Genomic DNA, 15,489 nt, shown 5'->3' with positions numbered 1-15,489 from the left:
GTTATGTTGGGCATTGATCCTTGGGCCTCAGAATGTTAGGAAAGCCCAGCATCACTGAATTATGTTCCTCCATCTTTGTTTAGCTTTTGCTAATTTACTTTTATCCTCCATTTAAGCAACTAGAATCTTTTTTTAAAATTCATTTTATGTATGTGAGTACACTTTCGATGTCTTCAGACACACCAGAAGAGAGCATTGGACCCATTACAGATAGTTGTGAGCCACCATGTGGTTGTCTGAAATTGAACTCAGGACCTCTGGGAGAACAGGCAGTACTCTTACCTGCTGAGTTTTCTCCAGCCCTGTAGGGCATGTTTTAATGGTTGATGGGAGAGAGCCCAACTTACTGTGGGTGGTGCCGTTCCTGGGCTGGCGATGCAGCCATTTTTGTTTTTAGACAGGAGCTCACTAAATTGCCTAGACTAAGTTGAACTTGTAAGTATGCTCTTATTTAGAGACTTCTCACTGTATGGCCTTGGCTGTCTTTAGACTCACTTTGTAGACTCATTTGGCATTGACCTCACAGAGAACCACCCACCCCTGCTGCCCAGTGTGTGTGTTGGGGGGAGAGGGGTGTGCCCACAGCCAGCTATGGCTTTGCTTTAGCCTCCCGAGTAGCTGGGTTTACTGCACCACCGTACACACTCGACTGGCTGGCTCTTTAAAGCCATCTCACCTGGACTTTGTGGGCAGCACCTCCCCCTCTCTGTGCCGCCATAATGGGTTAGAAAAACTGCTCCCTGCCCAGAAACAGTTAATAGGCAACAGTCACAATTTTTTTTTAAATGTTTAAATTAGAGACTTACAGTTCGAGCCTTGACTCCCCACTTCACCCGACCCCTATCATCTCAGAAGAGGATCTGACAGCGTTGGAAACGGTCAGGGGAAGGAGGTGGCTTGAAAAGATGGAAATAGCCAGCAAGACATTTTGAGAAAGGATGGAGACAACTACGGCTGTGTCCTTAAATCTCCCCACCAAAGTCTCAATTTGAATAGTGTGCTGTCTTATTTTTGCCCCCAAAGACAGTCAGATGAAACTAAGCCCTTAGCAGCTATCCTTACTGGCATATGATACTGTCTGTATACACACTGCAAATGTGGGCCCTTCCTTCCTTTCCTAACCACCCCCTTCATCCTATCCCTGACTCCCTCCCTTATCCAGATTTTCCAGCCACTGCTGGAGTCGACTTCCGCAATCCTCACAGAATAAATCTAGCACCCTTAGTCTTCCACTCACGGTAGCTACACTTCCTGTCTGCAACGAGCCTAGACAACAGATTCTCCACAGCAGGTAACATGTCTAACTTCTGCTTCTTTCAGCGGCTTGTTCCTACCAGTTAACCTTATTTTAAGAAGAGAAAGGATATAGTGAATCAGGGAACAAATAATTTAAATACCCTGGATAACAACAAAATCCTTAGTTTATTTTCTGGCTAAATGTGTCTGGAAATCTTCAGGATTCTATATGTGGCTGCTGGTAAAGCAGATGAAGAGGACTGGGCAAGCCTGTCTCGAGAGTGGGCTCTTCCTGAGCTCTGTCCAACTTAAGCGTTAACCGACTCCTGACTCCCGGGGAAGAACAATTACCAGCCACCTCCAAGCCTGGAACGCTCCAGTTGCTAAATGTTCTGCAGGATATTCTGTTGCTTTGCAAAGAGTACATAAAAATGTAGTCAGCGTTGCACAAAGTCATAAGATGTGCTGGTGATGGGAAATGGTTTTTAAACTTAAGAACTTGCAATTAAGCCAACACAAGAAATTAATGGAGCCAGAGCAAATGCCTGGAAAGCTGTGAGCTATGCGCTCGATCATTACAGAATACTGTTCTTCCATCCTCCACCCCCATAGTGTCTGAGGTTTTTGCCCTGTGAACCAGCCACGTCGCTGTTTTGGGGAAAAGAAGAAAAGAAAAGCTACTTAGCGACGACATCTGGTTGTGATTAGAGCCATTTCCTGCCTGAAGGAGAGGAGATGGAAAGAACAAGGTGGAAAAGGCAGATGACGATACAGTGACCCTGTATAAATATACCAAAGGGCCTGTCCGCTCCTGGCACGGCAGAATACCACGCACAAAGCGTGAAGTGAGGCGCGCTGTAGCTCTGACCGAACCGCTCGCTGTGCTTATTCTGTCTGTGAACTCCCTTGCCGGGGACACTGGGGGAACACTGCCGAGCCTTTCCCAGTTACTTCTACCCACTGTGCTTGTCTGCAGTGTGTGCAGTGCTGGTGGTACATCCTGGAGTTAATGATCGAAGTCATGGTCCAGCACCTCCCCTGCTTCTGTCTGTCATGAGTGAGAACCCCCTGCAGTTCCCTGTTCTCCACATACAGCCAGTGTGTCTGTCTCATAGGGCATAGTGCCTCACGCTTTTATCCTGGCCCAGGGTGGAGAGGGTAGATCTTTAAATTCAAAGCCATCTTGGTCAACTTAGTGAGCTCAAGGCCAGCAAAGACATACATAACAAGACCTTGTCTCTAAAATGGAGAAAGTCTGTGTGTGTGTTTGTGTGCAATTTTCTGGTAGAAAATTTAAAGCTTCTAAAAGGTTAAAAGCTACTTTCCTAATAACTTGTCTGGCTGCCATCTAAAGCCAACCTATGAATTTCTGCCAGTGGAAATCTCCCCTAATTATTCCTTTCACCAGGATGTGGGTGTTCAAGTTGCTGCTGCTACCCATGGTGAGCTTTGCTCTATACCCGGAGGAAATGCTGGGCACCCAGTGGGAGCTCTGGAAGAAGACCCACAGGAAGCAGTACAACAGCAAGGTACCCGGGGCCTGCATCTAGATTCCCTTCAGAGCTTTACCCCAAGAAGCAGTCCCGTTCTCTGACTCTGCAGCTAGCTTTTCCTCTGTGCTTCAGTCATTCTATCTGCTTTCCACATGCATTCGCTGGATGGGAGCTCAGGAACGCATTGCTGGTCTAGCGTGTACATGGCTCTGAGTCTAACACCCAGGACCATAGATGGGGCTGTGTGTGTGTAGGGAAACAGTTTTAGGGAATACTTCTCATAGTAATGGTGTTATTCTATGGTCTCTCTAGACCTCTGCATAAGCTTTTATATGTGTACCCTTAGGAGTCTATAGTTCCCCAGTTAGATTGTATTTTCTGTTTATGTTGTATGTTTTCTTCTATAACCACATATATAACTACACAATCTACAAATTTACTGACTATCCTGTTTAGGTGGATGAAATCTCTCGGCGTTTAATTTGGGAAAAAAACCTAAAGCAAATCTCTGTCCATAATCTTGAGGCCTCTCTTGGTGTCCATACATATGAACTGGCTATGAATCACTTGGGAGACATGGTGAGTTGCCTCTCAGGTCCAGGCCCACCCTGTCTTTACCCTGGTCCCGGCTAATGCTTGGCATGCTCCTCTGTCTCAGACCAGTGAAGAAGTGGTTCAGAAGATGACTGGACTCAGAATACCGCCCTCGCGTTCCTACAGTAATGACACTCTCTATACCCCAGAGTGGGAAGGCAGAGTCCCCGACTCTGTCGACTATCGAAAGAAAGGATATGTTACTCCAGTCAAAAACCAGGTGCCTTTGTGTGTGGTGTGTGTGTGTGTGTGTGTGTGTGTGTGTGTGTGTGGTAATCTGACCTGAACTGGGGTATATCTCATACTACAAGAATATAAAACATTCCATTATTTAATTCATTACCTATTTTGTATATTTAGTTTTTTTTTCTACTTTTAAATTTTTACACTAAGCTGTGGGCTAAAACTTCAAGACCTAAGGTGCTGCCTTGATCCTCAAGAAAGTCTCATTCTTAAAAAATAGAAAATCTCGGAAAGAGAAAATTCTGCAATCCAGGAGAACAAACCCTAATAGAGGCTGACACTTCTGAGAGACTGCTGTGCATAAGTAGTGTCTATAATTGTCATGTGAAAGGAATCTCTTGGTGCTCACAGGAATCTCATTAACTTTAATATCACTCATTTTCTTGTTCTTTTGAGACACAAGGTCTTTTGCCCAGGCTGACCTCCAACTCAGTCTGTAGCTGAGACTGACCTTTTGGCCTCTGGTCCTGTTGCCTCTGCCACCCACGTGATGGCGTTACACATATGTCCCAGCAAGGCCAGCTTAGTCTCATTATAAAGGAGGCTGAGGCACAGACGTCAGGAACTGATTGAAATCAGGTTTCTAGTATGCAAAGTCAGGGTTAAAATTCAGGAGAACTATCTCCAAAGTGATGAAGTCCCCACTGTACCTGACTTCAGTTAAAGGAGAGAGTGGTCACAGTTGTCATCAATGGGGACAATAACAGGGATTCACAACAAAGACAGCGTGTTTTACGTCATAAAGTGTGTGGAGTTGTCTCAGGCTGGCAGAAAGACACACCCTCTGAGAAGAGTGATGGCTGACAGTTTCTCTGTATGTTCCTCAGGGCCAGTGTGGTTCCTGCTGGGCTTTCAGCTCTGCCGGTGCCCTGGAGGGCCAACTCAAGAAGAAAACTGGGAAACTCTTAGCTCTGAGTCCCCAGAATCTTGTGGACTGTGTGTCTGAGAATTACGGCTGCGGAGGCGGCTATATGACCACTGCCTTCCAATACGTGCAGCAGAATGGAGGCATTGACTCTGAAGCCTCTTACCCATATGTGGGGCAGGTGAGACGCCGCGGTGTGCAGTGCTGGTTCCCCCACCCCATGGTTTTGTTTTCTGTTACTGTATCCTGTCCCCTCCCTTTTTTCCTTTTAATTTTGAGACAGTATCTTACGCTGTATCCCAAGCTGATCAACCAGGTATCCTAGGATGGCCTTCCCTTTTCTGAGACGAGATCTCATGCAGCCCATGTTGTCCTTGGACATACTGTGTAGACGAGATCTCATGCAGCCCATGTTGTCCTTGGACATACTGTGTAGACAAGATCTCATGCAGCCCATGTTGTCCTTGGATATACTGTGTAGACGAGATCTCATGTAGCCCATGTTGTCCTTAGACATACTGTGTAGACAAGATCTCATGCAGCCCATGTTGTCCTTGGATATACTGTGTAGACGAGATCTCATGTAGCCCATGTTGTCCTTGGACATACTGTGTAGCCGAAAGCGGCTGTGAATTCTTCCTACCGCAAGCTTCCAAGTGTTGGGTCGCAGGCCTGGGTTCCAGACATGGCTATCCTGCTTTCTTAATAGAATTATTTGCTATAGAAGGCCAAAATTCTCATAATCTTGGACAACTTTGAGCCATCTCTTTAGCCTCGTGATGTTTTTAATACAGTTGGGACTGATGGGTAGTAGAACGCCCTGTGATATGGACCTTTGCAAGAGGAACTGCAAGTTTCAGTGATAGAAATGTAGGCAACTACGTGTGAAAGTATGTACTCATTGTGTTTTCTTAACAGATCAGCTGTTGCCTGACATTTAAGGAGATGTCATAATATACTCAAATTCATACTCCCGTATGTAGCAAAACCAAGATTTTAGAAACTGTATTATTGTGTATATCTGTATATATGTAACCTGAGTGCACGTACAGCTGGGCTTGCACCATAGCGCGCACATGAAGTAGAGAAACTTTGTGGATTCTCGAGATCCTTCTGTAGGTCCTGAGGATCAAATTCTAGTTATGAGCTTATTTAGCTAAAGTTTTACCAACTAAGCCATCTCGCCAGTACCTCAGCAGGGTCTGCTGGGCCTGCTTGTCTACCACAGCCTTTCCTCCTGTGCACCCGTGCAAGATGGAAACTAGGGGACATCACTTTGTAACATAGTCACCTAAGTGTGGGAGCTTATATATCCTCACACTTACTATATAATGCCAAACTGTTGCTAGAAATTATACTCCTACTGCCGTATATACAAAATCCCCTTGACCCTCATCAGTACCTCCTCCTGGTCCTCTGTACTTCTTCTAAACTGATAATGAGGGGCCCAGTGTGGATGCCTGTAATTCCAGCACATGGGAGGTGGAGGAAGGAGGGTTAGGAGTTCAAGACCACCCAAAACTAGCTGGGGAATCTGAACGTAGCCAGCCTGAACTACATGAGACCCTCTCTGAGTAGAGGATGGAACAAAAAACCAAAATCCAAAATAAAAAGTAAAGAAGGAGAGACCCTCTATATAGAATCTGTTGCTTGTTGATTTACTGACATTATTAAATATATTTCCCACTCAGCAATTTAAGGATATATTTGAGAAAAGTATATACCAAAGAACCAATAATTAGTCACTTAACAAATGACAGCATATGTCTTTTTAGAAGTTTTTTTAATTTTATGTATATGAGGTTTTTGCCTGTATATATGTACAGATATCATGTGTGTCCCCAGTACCCCTAGAAGTTAGAAGGACATTGGATTCCCTGGAACTATTGTTACAGTTGCCATGTGGGCGCTGGGACCCAGACAGAGACTCAGGATATCAGAGCTGCCCTGCCAGCCCGGCTCTCATGACTCCAGCATTATACCAACCAGCGTGTAGAAAAATAGTGTTTATGTCCTGGTGTGTGTGTAGAGAGTGTGTGTGTGTGTTAATATTATACTCCAGACTGCCCTGGACACACAGAGATCCAATCGACTACCACTCACACTGACTGGGAGAGGAGGTTATCTCATCTCACAGAAGTGTTCTTGGATTTGAAGCTATTGTGGGACGTCCTGATGTCTTTCCCCAGTATGTTCTCCCAGTTAAAAGGAGATAAAGGGATTATGAACTTTGAACAGTTCAATTGTGGACCTGGGTCTCTCTACTCGTGTGGTACATTGATAACTCTAGGAATTCTGGGGTCTGTGCCAGGAATCCAGAGCCTATATCTGTGGTAATATCCTTTGTGTTCCAGAGTTCCTCATTTCCTAATTCCTCACATGTTATTTATGGAAGTAAATGGAGTGTGGGGGTGTGGTTGGTCAAGCTAGACTCTTATGACCTGTCACATGCCTGGGTTTGGGGAAGCACTTGAAGACTCTTGTGACTGGACCTAGTTTGGGATTTTAATGATTGAGGTACAGTACTCATCAATAGTCTACCACCTGGGAGTTTTCTAACTTATTTTATGTATGTGAGTACAAGGGCATTGGACCTGTTGTAGATGGTTGTGAGCCATCATGTGATTGGTGGGAATGAACTCAGGACCTCTGGAAAAACAGTCAATGCTCTCCCTTCTTAGTGCTGGGCTCAGAGTCTGTACCATGCGAGGCCTGATTTTCTTTTAAGTTCATTCACAAGATACTTTTTTTCATTTGTAGATTGCATATTTCATTTGTGCCTCTCTTTTCTTTTCTTTCCTTCCCTTTCTCTCTCTCTGTCTCTCCCTTCTTCCCTCCCTTCCTCCTTCCTTCCTTCCTTCCGACCATGCTGCACCAAGGCTGACATCCTCTTGTGTCATGCTGAGGTTGCAGGGCTGCGCTACTATGTCTGGTTGATCTGAGCAGTTTAATATCAGAATCACGTGGCAGAGAACAGATTTTGAGAAATGAAGGCAGTAAATCACTGTAACCTTAGACTGTCCCATCAACTGTTGGCAGTACTGTGGTTATTTAGATATGTGTTCTTTTAGGTACGACTTTAGGGTGTTTAAGGTCTAGTATGAAGAGCATACCACCCTGACAAGACCTCATACTGTGAGGCTTGCAAAGGCGCGCTCTCAGAAGCTCACAAGCTACGTCACTTAGCACGTCATTTATTCTCATGTCACGCTGTGTGCTTGTCCTGGCTCTGACCCAGCTAAGACTTTACCTCATCCTGGAACCCTGAGTCGTACACTGCACCGAGGCCATCTCTTAAAGAAAGAAAAGAAGATGATGACAATTACAAAGAATTGGAGAGATGGCTCAGTGGTTAAGAGTGCTTGCTTTCTCTTCCAGGCAACCTTTATCTATTCCCAGTACCCACATGAGCCGGTTCACAGCTGCCTGTAACTCTAGCTTCCAGGGATCCAGTGCCTTTTTCTAGCATTCATGAGAGTGTGTACACACATAGGTGCACACACGCCTCCATACACAGACAGACAAGATACACAAACAAAGAAATACATAGAAAGGGAAAAAAGACCTGGGCGATGGTGGCGCACACCTTTAGTCCCAGCACTTGGGAGGCAGAGGCAGGCGGATTTCTGAGTTCTAGGCCAGCCTGGTCTACAGAGTGAGTTCCAGGACAGCCAGGGCTACATGGAGAAACCCTGTCTCGAAAAACCAAAAAAAGAAAAAAGAAAGAAAGAAGGAAAGAAAGAAAGGAAAGAAAGTATCTTTTTCTTCTGGAGTTGTTTTTTGTGAACTCTAGAAAGCAGGAAACCATTTGAGTTTTTTTAATTTTTATTATTTTACATATATTTTTGGTCTTTTTGTTTTTAATTAAGTACAGTATTATACTGTGTAGCTCAGGCTGGCCTTTACCTCATGGCAATCCTCCTGCCTCAGCCTCTTGATTGAAGAGATTACACGTTTACATTCCCATACCTGGCTTTTGTTCATAGTGTTCTAAAACGGTAAGACCCAAAGACTACTTGGTTGCCTCCAACACCGGGTGGGTTTCCTACCAACTCCCTGCTGGTTGATTGGCTCGGCTCTGATCCACCTTGACTGTCGTTTCCCAGGATGAAAGCTGTATGTACAACGCCACAGCGAAGGCAGCTAAATGCAGAGGGTACAGAGAGATCCCTGTCGGCAACGAGAGAGCCCTGAAGAGAGCAGTGGCCCGGGTGGGACCCATCTCTGTGTCCATCGATGCGAGCTTGCCATCTTTCCAGTTTTACAGCAGAGGTGAGACCTCTTCCTCGAGAGCCCCCTCATCTAGGGCGTGGGCGTGGCCCCAAGACAACTGAGCGCGTAGTGCTCGCGGTCAGACTCCGCCAGTGCAGGGAGTCTCGGCTGTGAATCCCGAGACGAGACAAGGGTCACACAGGGCCTGTCCTACGCTGCGAAGAACCTCAGCCGTGGTCTGTTTTGTAGGTGTGTACTATGATGAAAATTGTGACCGTGATAATGTGAACCATGCAGTGCTCGTGGTGGGCTACGGCACCCAGAAGGGAAGCAAACACTGGATCATTAAGAACAGGTAACAGCGACCTTGTTAATTACGAAACTAACATGATGGGCAGACAATGCTCCAAGTGTGTTCTGTTCAGCGCCCCTTGGGCAGGAGGCCTAGTAGCGCCCGCAGACAGACAGACGTTTGTGTCGGCTCTCACAGCCTAGTCGGACTTAACTGACCGGTCATCCCCAGCCGTCTCATTTGACTCGATGTTTTGTTTGGTTGATCGGTTGTGAATTTTTGAGACAGGCTCTCTTGTAGCTCAGGCTAGCCTTGAGCTCAATATGGCCTGAACCTTGTCTAACTCCACCTCTCCTTGTCTGTCTCCCGGCTCAGTCTGTCACAGACCCTGGTTTGGAGGAGTCACGTTGTCCTATCACGTGGCACCCTCCCATCTGCCTTCCCTGTCACTTCCTCAGCACCGTCCTGCCACTCCACAGACCTAAAGCCTGCTCGCTCGCTCAGCCGCGCACACACCTCTTCCCTTCCTTCATCCCTGTCTCTATCCCTCTTCCCCCTCTGCTTTTTGAGATAGGGCTTCGTTACGCAGCCCCTGCTGTGCAGGCCAAGCTAGGATGGACCGCACAGCGATCTGCCTGCGTCTGCCTCCTGAGTAGTGCTGGGGTTAAAAGCATGTGCCACCCACTCACGGCCTCCCTCCCACCTGAGACAGGGTCTCCCTGTGTAGCTGTGGCTGTCCTGGAACTCTCTGTGTAGGCCCGGCTGGCCTCGAACTCAGAGAGATCACCCACCTCTGCCTTACCATCTTTGTCAGAAGCCATCTCTAGTGTCTTTAAGACCTGTCTCAGTTTCTTCTGTTGCTGTGATAAAATGTTCTGACAAAATAACTGAGGAAGAGAGGGCTTATTCTACAGTTGCAGAGAGCAGGGTGGCCAGAGCCTGCAGCCGCTGACACATCCCATCTGTAATCAAGAGCAGAGCAGTGAACGCAATGAGTATGTTCTGCTCGGTTTCGCCATTTATACAGTGCAGGATCTGTCCAGGAAAGAGTCTCCCACATCAATTAACAGTCGAGAGAATTCCCCGAGGCCCATCTCTAACTGGGTCTAGTTTCTGTTAAGTTGGCAATTAACACTGACTGTTACAAAACCAACCGGGATAGCGTGCCTTCTTTCCACATCTTGACTTTATTTTTGTTTTTGCTGTTTTTTTCAGACTGTGTTTCTCTGTGTGTCTGTGTGACAGTCTGTGTTCTGACTGTCCTGGAACTCGATGTGAAGGTCAGGTTGGCCTCAAACTCACAGAGATCCACCTGCCTTGCCTCTACCTTCAAAGTGCTGCGATTAAAGGCATATGCTGCCCCTGCCTGGTTTGACTTTACACACACACACACACACACAGTACTTAGTAAAATACAGTAAGTGGGGTGTTTATTTGTTTGTTTGATTTGTTTTTTTTGAGACAGGGTTTCTCTGTGTAGCCCTGGATGTCCTGGAATTCACTCTGTCGACCAGGCTGGCCTCAAACTCAGAAATCCGCCTGCCTCTGCCTCCCAAGTGCTGGGATTACAGGTGTGCGCCACCACCGCCCGGCTCAGTAAGAGTTTTAATGACTATATAAATTAAGATCCTATGCATTTCTCTTGATTGGTTCCACAGCTGGGGAGAAGGCTGGGGAAACAAAGGGTATGTTCTCTTGGCCCGAAACAAGAACAACGCCTGTGGCATTACCAATCTGGCCAGCTTCCCCAAGATGTGAGTGGTGCCAGCCGGCTGTTCCTTCTCACATTCCTTCCTCAACGGTGCAAGACGATGGTGGCCTTGGAAGGGACTCCGCACGCATGCCCGGGGTTCCTGAGAGGAACATTGATGCTGAGGTTGTCTCATGTCTCCTCTTACTGGTGCGTCCCGTGACACCTCTGCTTCCCTCTTCTCCACCCTGAGCCCTTTTCTTTGTGGACACGACAAGGCATTTTCTGAGAGTCGTGGACTCTGCTGGTAGATGCTGGAGTCCTCCAGCAGCCTGGAGGACTGAGGGACCCTCCCAAGCCCCTGTCTTCTATATATACCAGTGCACAATTCAGTCTTCCTCTGAGAGGCACAAATCTATCCAAGATTCTTTGTGACAAATTTACATGATATAAAAAATTGTGTGTTTCCTTCTTTGCATTTGAAATAAAGTATCTCTCACTTACAATTTAATAAAGAACACTGCATTCATACTGTTAGTTATGGTGCTAGTCAGCGGTTATTAGGTGCGTACTGTGTCGTGAGAACGGTACATTTCTGGGGTCAACTGGACCTCAGAAGCGTCTCTCGGTATTTAAATGCCTGTGAAGCTGGACACTGTGGTCTGTGCCTGTGGTCCCAGTACCTGAGAGGCAGAGGCAGAGGGATCACAGCAGTGAGAAACCAATGGGAACTTCTGAAACCAGATTTCTTGAGGTTGTTTTGTTTTGTTTTAATTTTGAGATAAAGTCTTGAATGGTTAAGGCTGTTTTTTCAAACTTACTGTGACCCTGAGCTTCACCATGAACTGAGCTTCTGGTCTAAGCTTTTTTTTTTTTTTCTTTTTTTTTTTCCCCAAGAAAAACAAACCAGTCTGGTGTGTAGCATTTGCTGGCCTCAAACTCAAGATCCACAGGCTGGATTGTAGTGTCTTTTGTGCGCCACTGTGCCAGGTCAAAGATGCATTGCTCATAGTTTTTAGCTCCTATTGCTGCCCTGACAGCAGTTCTCAGCCTTTCTGAGGCTGTGACCTTTAATGCAGTTCCTCATCTTGTGGTGACCCCCAATCATAAAGCTATTTTTATTGCTTCTTCATAACTGTAATTTTGCTACTTGAATGAATCATAGCATACATATCTGTGTTTTCCAATGCTTTTAGGTGACCCCTGTGAAAGTGTCCTTTGACCCACCAAAGGGTTGTGACCCTCAGATTGAGAACCATCATGCTAAAGGATAACTTAGCACTACCTAGTTTTCCACTTCTTTCTTTTTTTCTTTCTTTCTTTCTTTCTCTCTCTCTCTCTCTCTCTCTCTCTCTTTCTTTCTTTCTTTCTTTGGTCTTTTTGGATTTTGGTTTTTTTCAAGACAGGGTTTCTCTGTTTAACCCTGGCTGTCCTGGAACTCACTTTGTAGACCAGTGATTTCTGGCCTCGAACCCAGAAATCTGCCTGCCTCTGCCTCCCAGAGTGCTGGGATTACAGGCGTGCCCATTTCTACAAGCACTGTTATCCCATGAGGAAGAGTTAACAGTTTCTGAACATTCACTGTCATATACTCTCATTTAAAACATTTTTAAATTTAATATAAATTTTGAATTTTTATTTATTTCATATTTATATGAGTGTTTTGTATGTTTTGCCCTCATGTATGTCTATGTACCATGTGCATGCCTGGTGCCCACACTGGCCAGAAGAGAGAGGGTTAGACCCCTGGGACTGGACTGTGGATCCTAGGAGTCAAACTTGAGGCCTTTGGAAGAGCAGCCAGTGTTCTCAACCTCTGGCTCCCTCTCCAGCGCCCGCTGCCGTGCACTCTTAGTTCATTCTTTGTAAACCCCAACCCCACTTTTTTAAATTGGATATTTAATTTATTTACATTCAAATGTTATCCCCTTTCCCACTTTCCCCTCTGCAAATCCTCCATCCCATCTCCCCTTCCCCTACTTCTTTGAGGGTTCTCCCCACCCACCCTCCTGCCCACTCCCATCTCACCACCCTGGCATCCCCCACACTGGGACATTGAGCCTTCCCAGGACTAAGGGCCTCTCCTACCACTGATGCCAGATAAGGCTATCCTGTGCTACATATGCAGCTGGAGCCATGGGTCCCTCCATGTGTACTCTTTGGTTGGTTTGGTTGGTGGTTTAGTCCTGGGAGCTCTGGGGGTCTGGTTGGTTGATACTGTTGTTCTTCCTATGGGGCTATAAACCCCTTCAGCTCCTTCAGCCCTTCCCCTAACTCCTCCATTGGGGTCCTCATGCTCAGTCCAATGGTTGGCTGCAAGTATCCACGTCTGTATTTGTCAGGCTCTGGCAGAGCCTCTCAGGGGACAGCTGTATCAGGCTCCTGTCAGCAAGCACTTCTTGGCATGTGCAATAGTGTCTGGGTTTGGTGTCTGTATATGCCAACCCCACTTTTTTGTCCTGTAGATGGACATGCCAGGTACAAAGGTGGTTGCACACACCTTTAATCTATGACCTCTGTGAGTCTGAAGCCAGCCTATAGTGAGTTGCAAGACAGCTTGGCTACAATAGTGTGATCCTGTCTTAAGCCTACCCACCCAAAAGAATATGGACATAGAGTAAGTTATGTTTAGGCCTAAAAGGATAAAAAAAATTAGTTCTAACTTCAAGAATGTCAAAAGGGGAGACTAGAGAGATGACTCAGCGGTTGAGAGCACTGGCTGCTCTTCCAGAGGTCCTGAGCTCAATTCCCAGCAACCACTTGGAGGCTCACAACCATCTCTAATGCAATCTGGTGCCCTCTGCTGGTCTGCAAGCATAGTGCAGGCAGACCGCTGTATGCATAAGTAAACCTTTATAAAACTCAGACACTATTATCATCGATGCCCACAAATACTTGCTGACTGGAGCCGGATATAGCTGTCACCTGGGAGGCTCTGCTAGTGCATGACAAATACAGAGGGGGACACTCTCAGCCAGCCATTGAACTGAGCAAAGGGTCCCCAATGGGGGAGCTAGAGAAAGGACCCAAGGAGCTGAAGGGGTTTGCAGCACCACAGGAGGAGGAACAATATGAGCCACCCAGTAGCCCCAGAGCTCCCAGGGACAAAACCATCAGCCAGAGAGTACACATGGTGTTACCTATGGCTCCAGACGCATAGGCAGCAGAGGATGGCCTTGTTAGACATCAAAGGGAAGAGAGGCCCCTGGTCCTGGAAAGGCTCGATACAGCAGTGTAGGGGGATACCAGGACAGGGAAGCAGGAAGGGGTTGACTGGGGAATGAGGAAGGGGAGATGGCTTATGGAACTTTGGAGGGGGGGGGCACCAGGAAAGGGGAAATCATTTGAAATGTAAATAAAGAATATATCTAATAAAAAGAATGTCATCGGTGGTCATGCCATGTGCCTGCAGGGTTAACTGCTTGAAAGGCTGAAGCAGGCGTCCAGAGCAAGGCTAGACACTGTAATAAGAATCTGCTCAAAACCTTTGAAAGCATGAATAATACTGCAGTGCCAAAGTAGTTTGTGGTGCACACATCTGTAATCTCAGTCTCAGGAGGCAGAGGCAAGTAGATCTCTGTGACTTCAAAGCCAACCTGGTTTACATAAGAAGTTCCAGGAAAGCCAGGCCTATGTAGAGAGAGATGGTCTAAAAAAAAGTTTGAAAGTTTGAAAACAGAAATAAGTGGAACCGTAGTAATACAGATGGGAACAACCACTGACCGCAGGCATGGTGTGCTGCCCATACCCACAGAGGAAATGATGTACGGGACTTTAAATGGAGACATTAACGACTGCACAAAGGATGGGTGGAGGGGGCGAAAGTCACGTGAAGCTGAAGGCTCTGGGACACTGTTAGGCTGGTATGACTCACGAACAGTCCAAAGTGCACAGTGGAGCTGAGAGCAGGAAGCAGAGCCGGCTCCCGCCGCGCATGCTCAGGGTGCACCAGAGGCTCACAGGCAGTTGGTGTGCATCAAACACTTTTGAGGAAAAAGTCACGATCAGGTTTGTATCTTAGCAATGTTCCTCTAGCAGTTGTGTAAACAAGACATGAACAAAGAGATGAAGCAAGAGACTGGGGGAGGGCCTTCGTGGGGACACCATTCCTGAGGACAGACAAACACCCCCTCAGCCCAGGCAGGAACCAATGACAGACACGCATACTGATGCCAAAGTCCAACTTGGTGAGCCAGTGAGTTACTTTATTGGGGTTACTTGGAGGAATATGGGTGAGCGGTCACTTACGGGAGAAGAAAAGATCAGAGGCAGCTTCACCACCAGATCCCACCCCAGCGTGGGCGACGTGGGTGACATGGGTGACCACAGCTCAGAAAAGTTGAAAAGCTGGAGCCGCACAGCAGGCTGCAGAGCGCTTTCCAGGCAGGCAGCTCCGATTGGCCGCGTGTCTCCCATCGGTCTTTATTGAATTCATGTGCTTAAAAAGAAAGGGACCTAGTAAATCTGGTCAGCTTCGGGGACTTCCTGAACCTGTTAACACGTCCACTTTCTGATCCAGCAGGATGGGATGCTTTATCTTCCTAAGAACATCCTGAGTCTTTTAAATGAGCTTTCCTCCAAAAATGGAAGGTTTTAATCTCAGAGAAAACTGCTACATAAACCTACATTTCATCGGTCTCTAGTTTGCTCTGCTGTTCCTCGAGGAGGGGGAGGTCCTTCCTAAAGGACAGCTCCAAAGCCTGTCCTAGGTTTAGTTTAGCAGACAGGCAAGATACAAAATTGCATCCCAGTTGAAGCAGTTAGTGTCCCGGAGTGTGTTCTGCTGCTGAACTGTGTCCTCGGAGGGATTTTTTTTTTTTTACCTGAATGTCTTTATTGGCTGTTGAAGACAAGCTAATAGAAT

The 15,489-nt window shown here is 46.6% G+C and overlaps 1 protein-coding gene across 1 annotated transcript; it reads left to right on the top strand.

Annotated features, from left to right (window-relative positions):
• The first annotated feature begins 966 nt into the window (after window positions 1–966).
• Window positions 967–11,133, top strand: Ctsk (cathepsin K). Its single transcript, XM_052179782.1, has 8 exons — window positions 967–1,291; window positions 2,645–2,765; window positions 3,186–3,308; window positions 3,388–3,543; window positions 4,394–4,612; window positions 8,538–8,703; window positions 8,893–8,998; window positions 10,594–11,133. Exons 2-8 carry the CDS (start codon window positions 2,646–2,648, stop codon window positions 10,691–10,693), a joined length of 990 nt encoding a protein of 329 aa, XP_052035742.1. The 5' UTR covers window positions 967–1,291; window position 2,645; the 3' UTR covers window positions 10,694–11,133.
• The last annotated feature ends 4,356 nt before the right edge of the window (window positions 11,134–15,489 follow it).

The sequence above is a fragment of the Apodemus sylvaticus genome, chromosome 4 (assembly GCF_947179515.1).
Source record: "Apodemus sylvaticus chromosome 4, mApoSyl1.1, whole genome shotgun sequence".
NCBI lineage: Eukaryota > Metazoa > Chordata > Mammalia > Rodentia > Muridae > Apodemus > Apodemus sylvaticus.
Note: the sequence above shows the minus strand (reverse complement) of the source record. Positions and strands in the feature narration are given on the sequence as shown.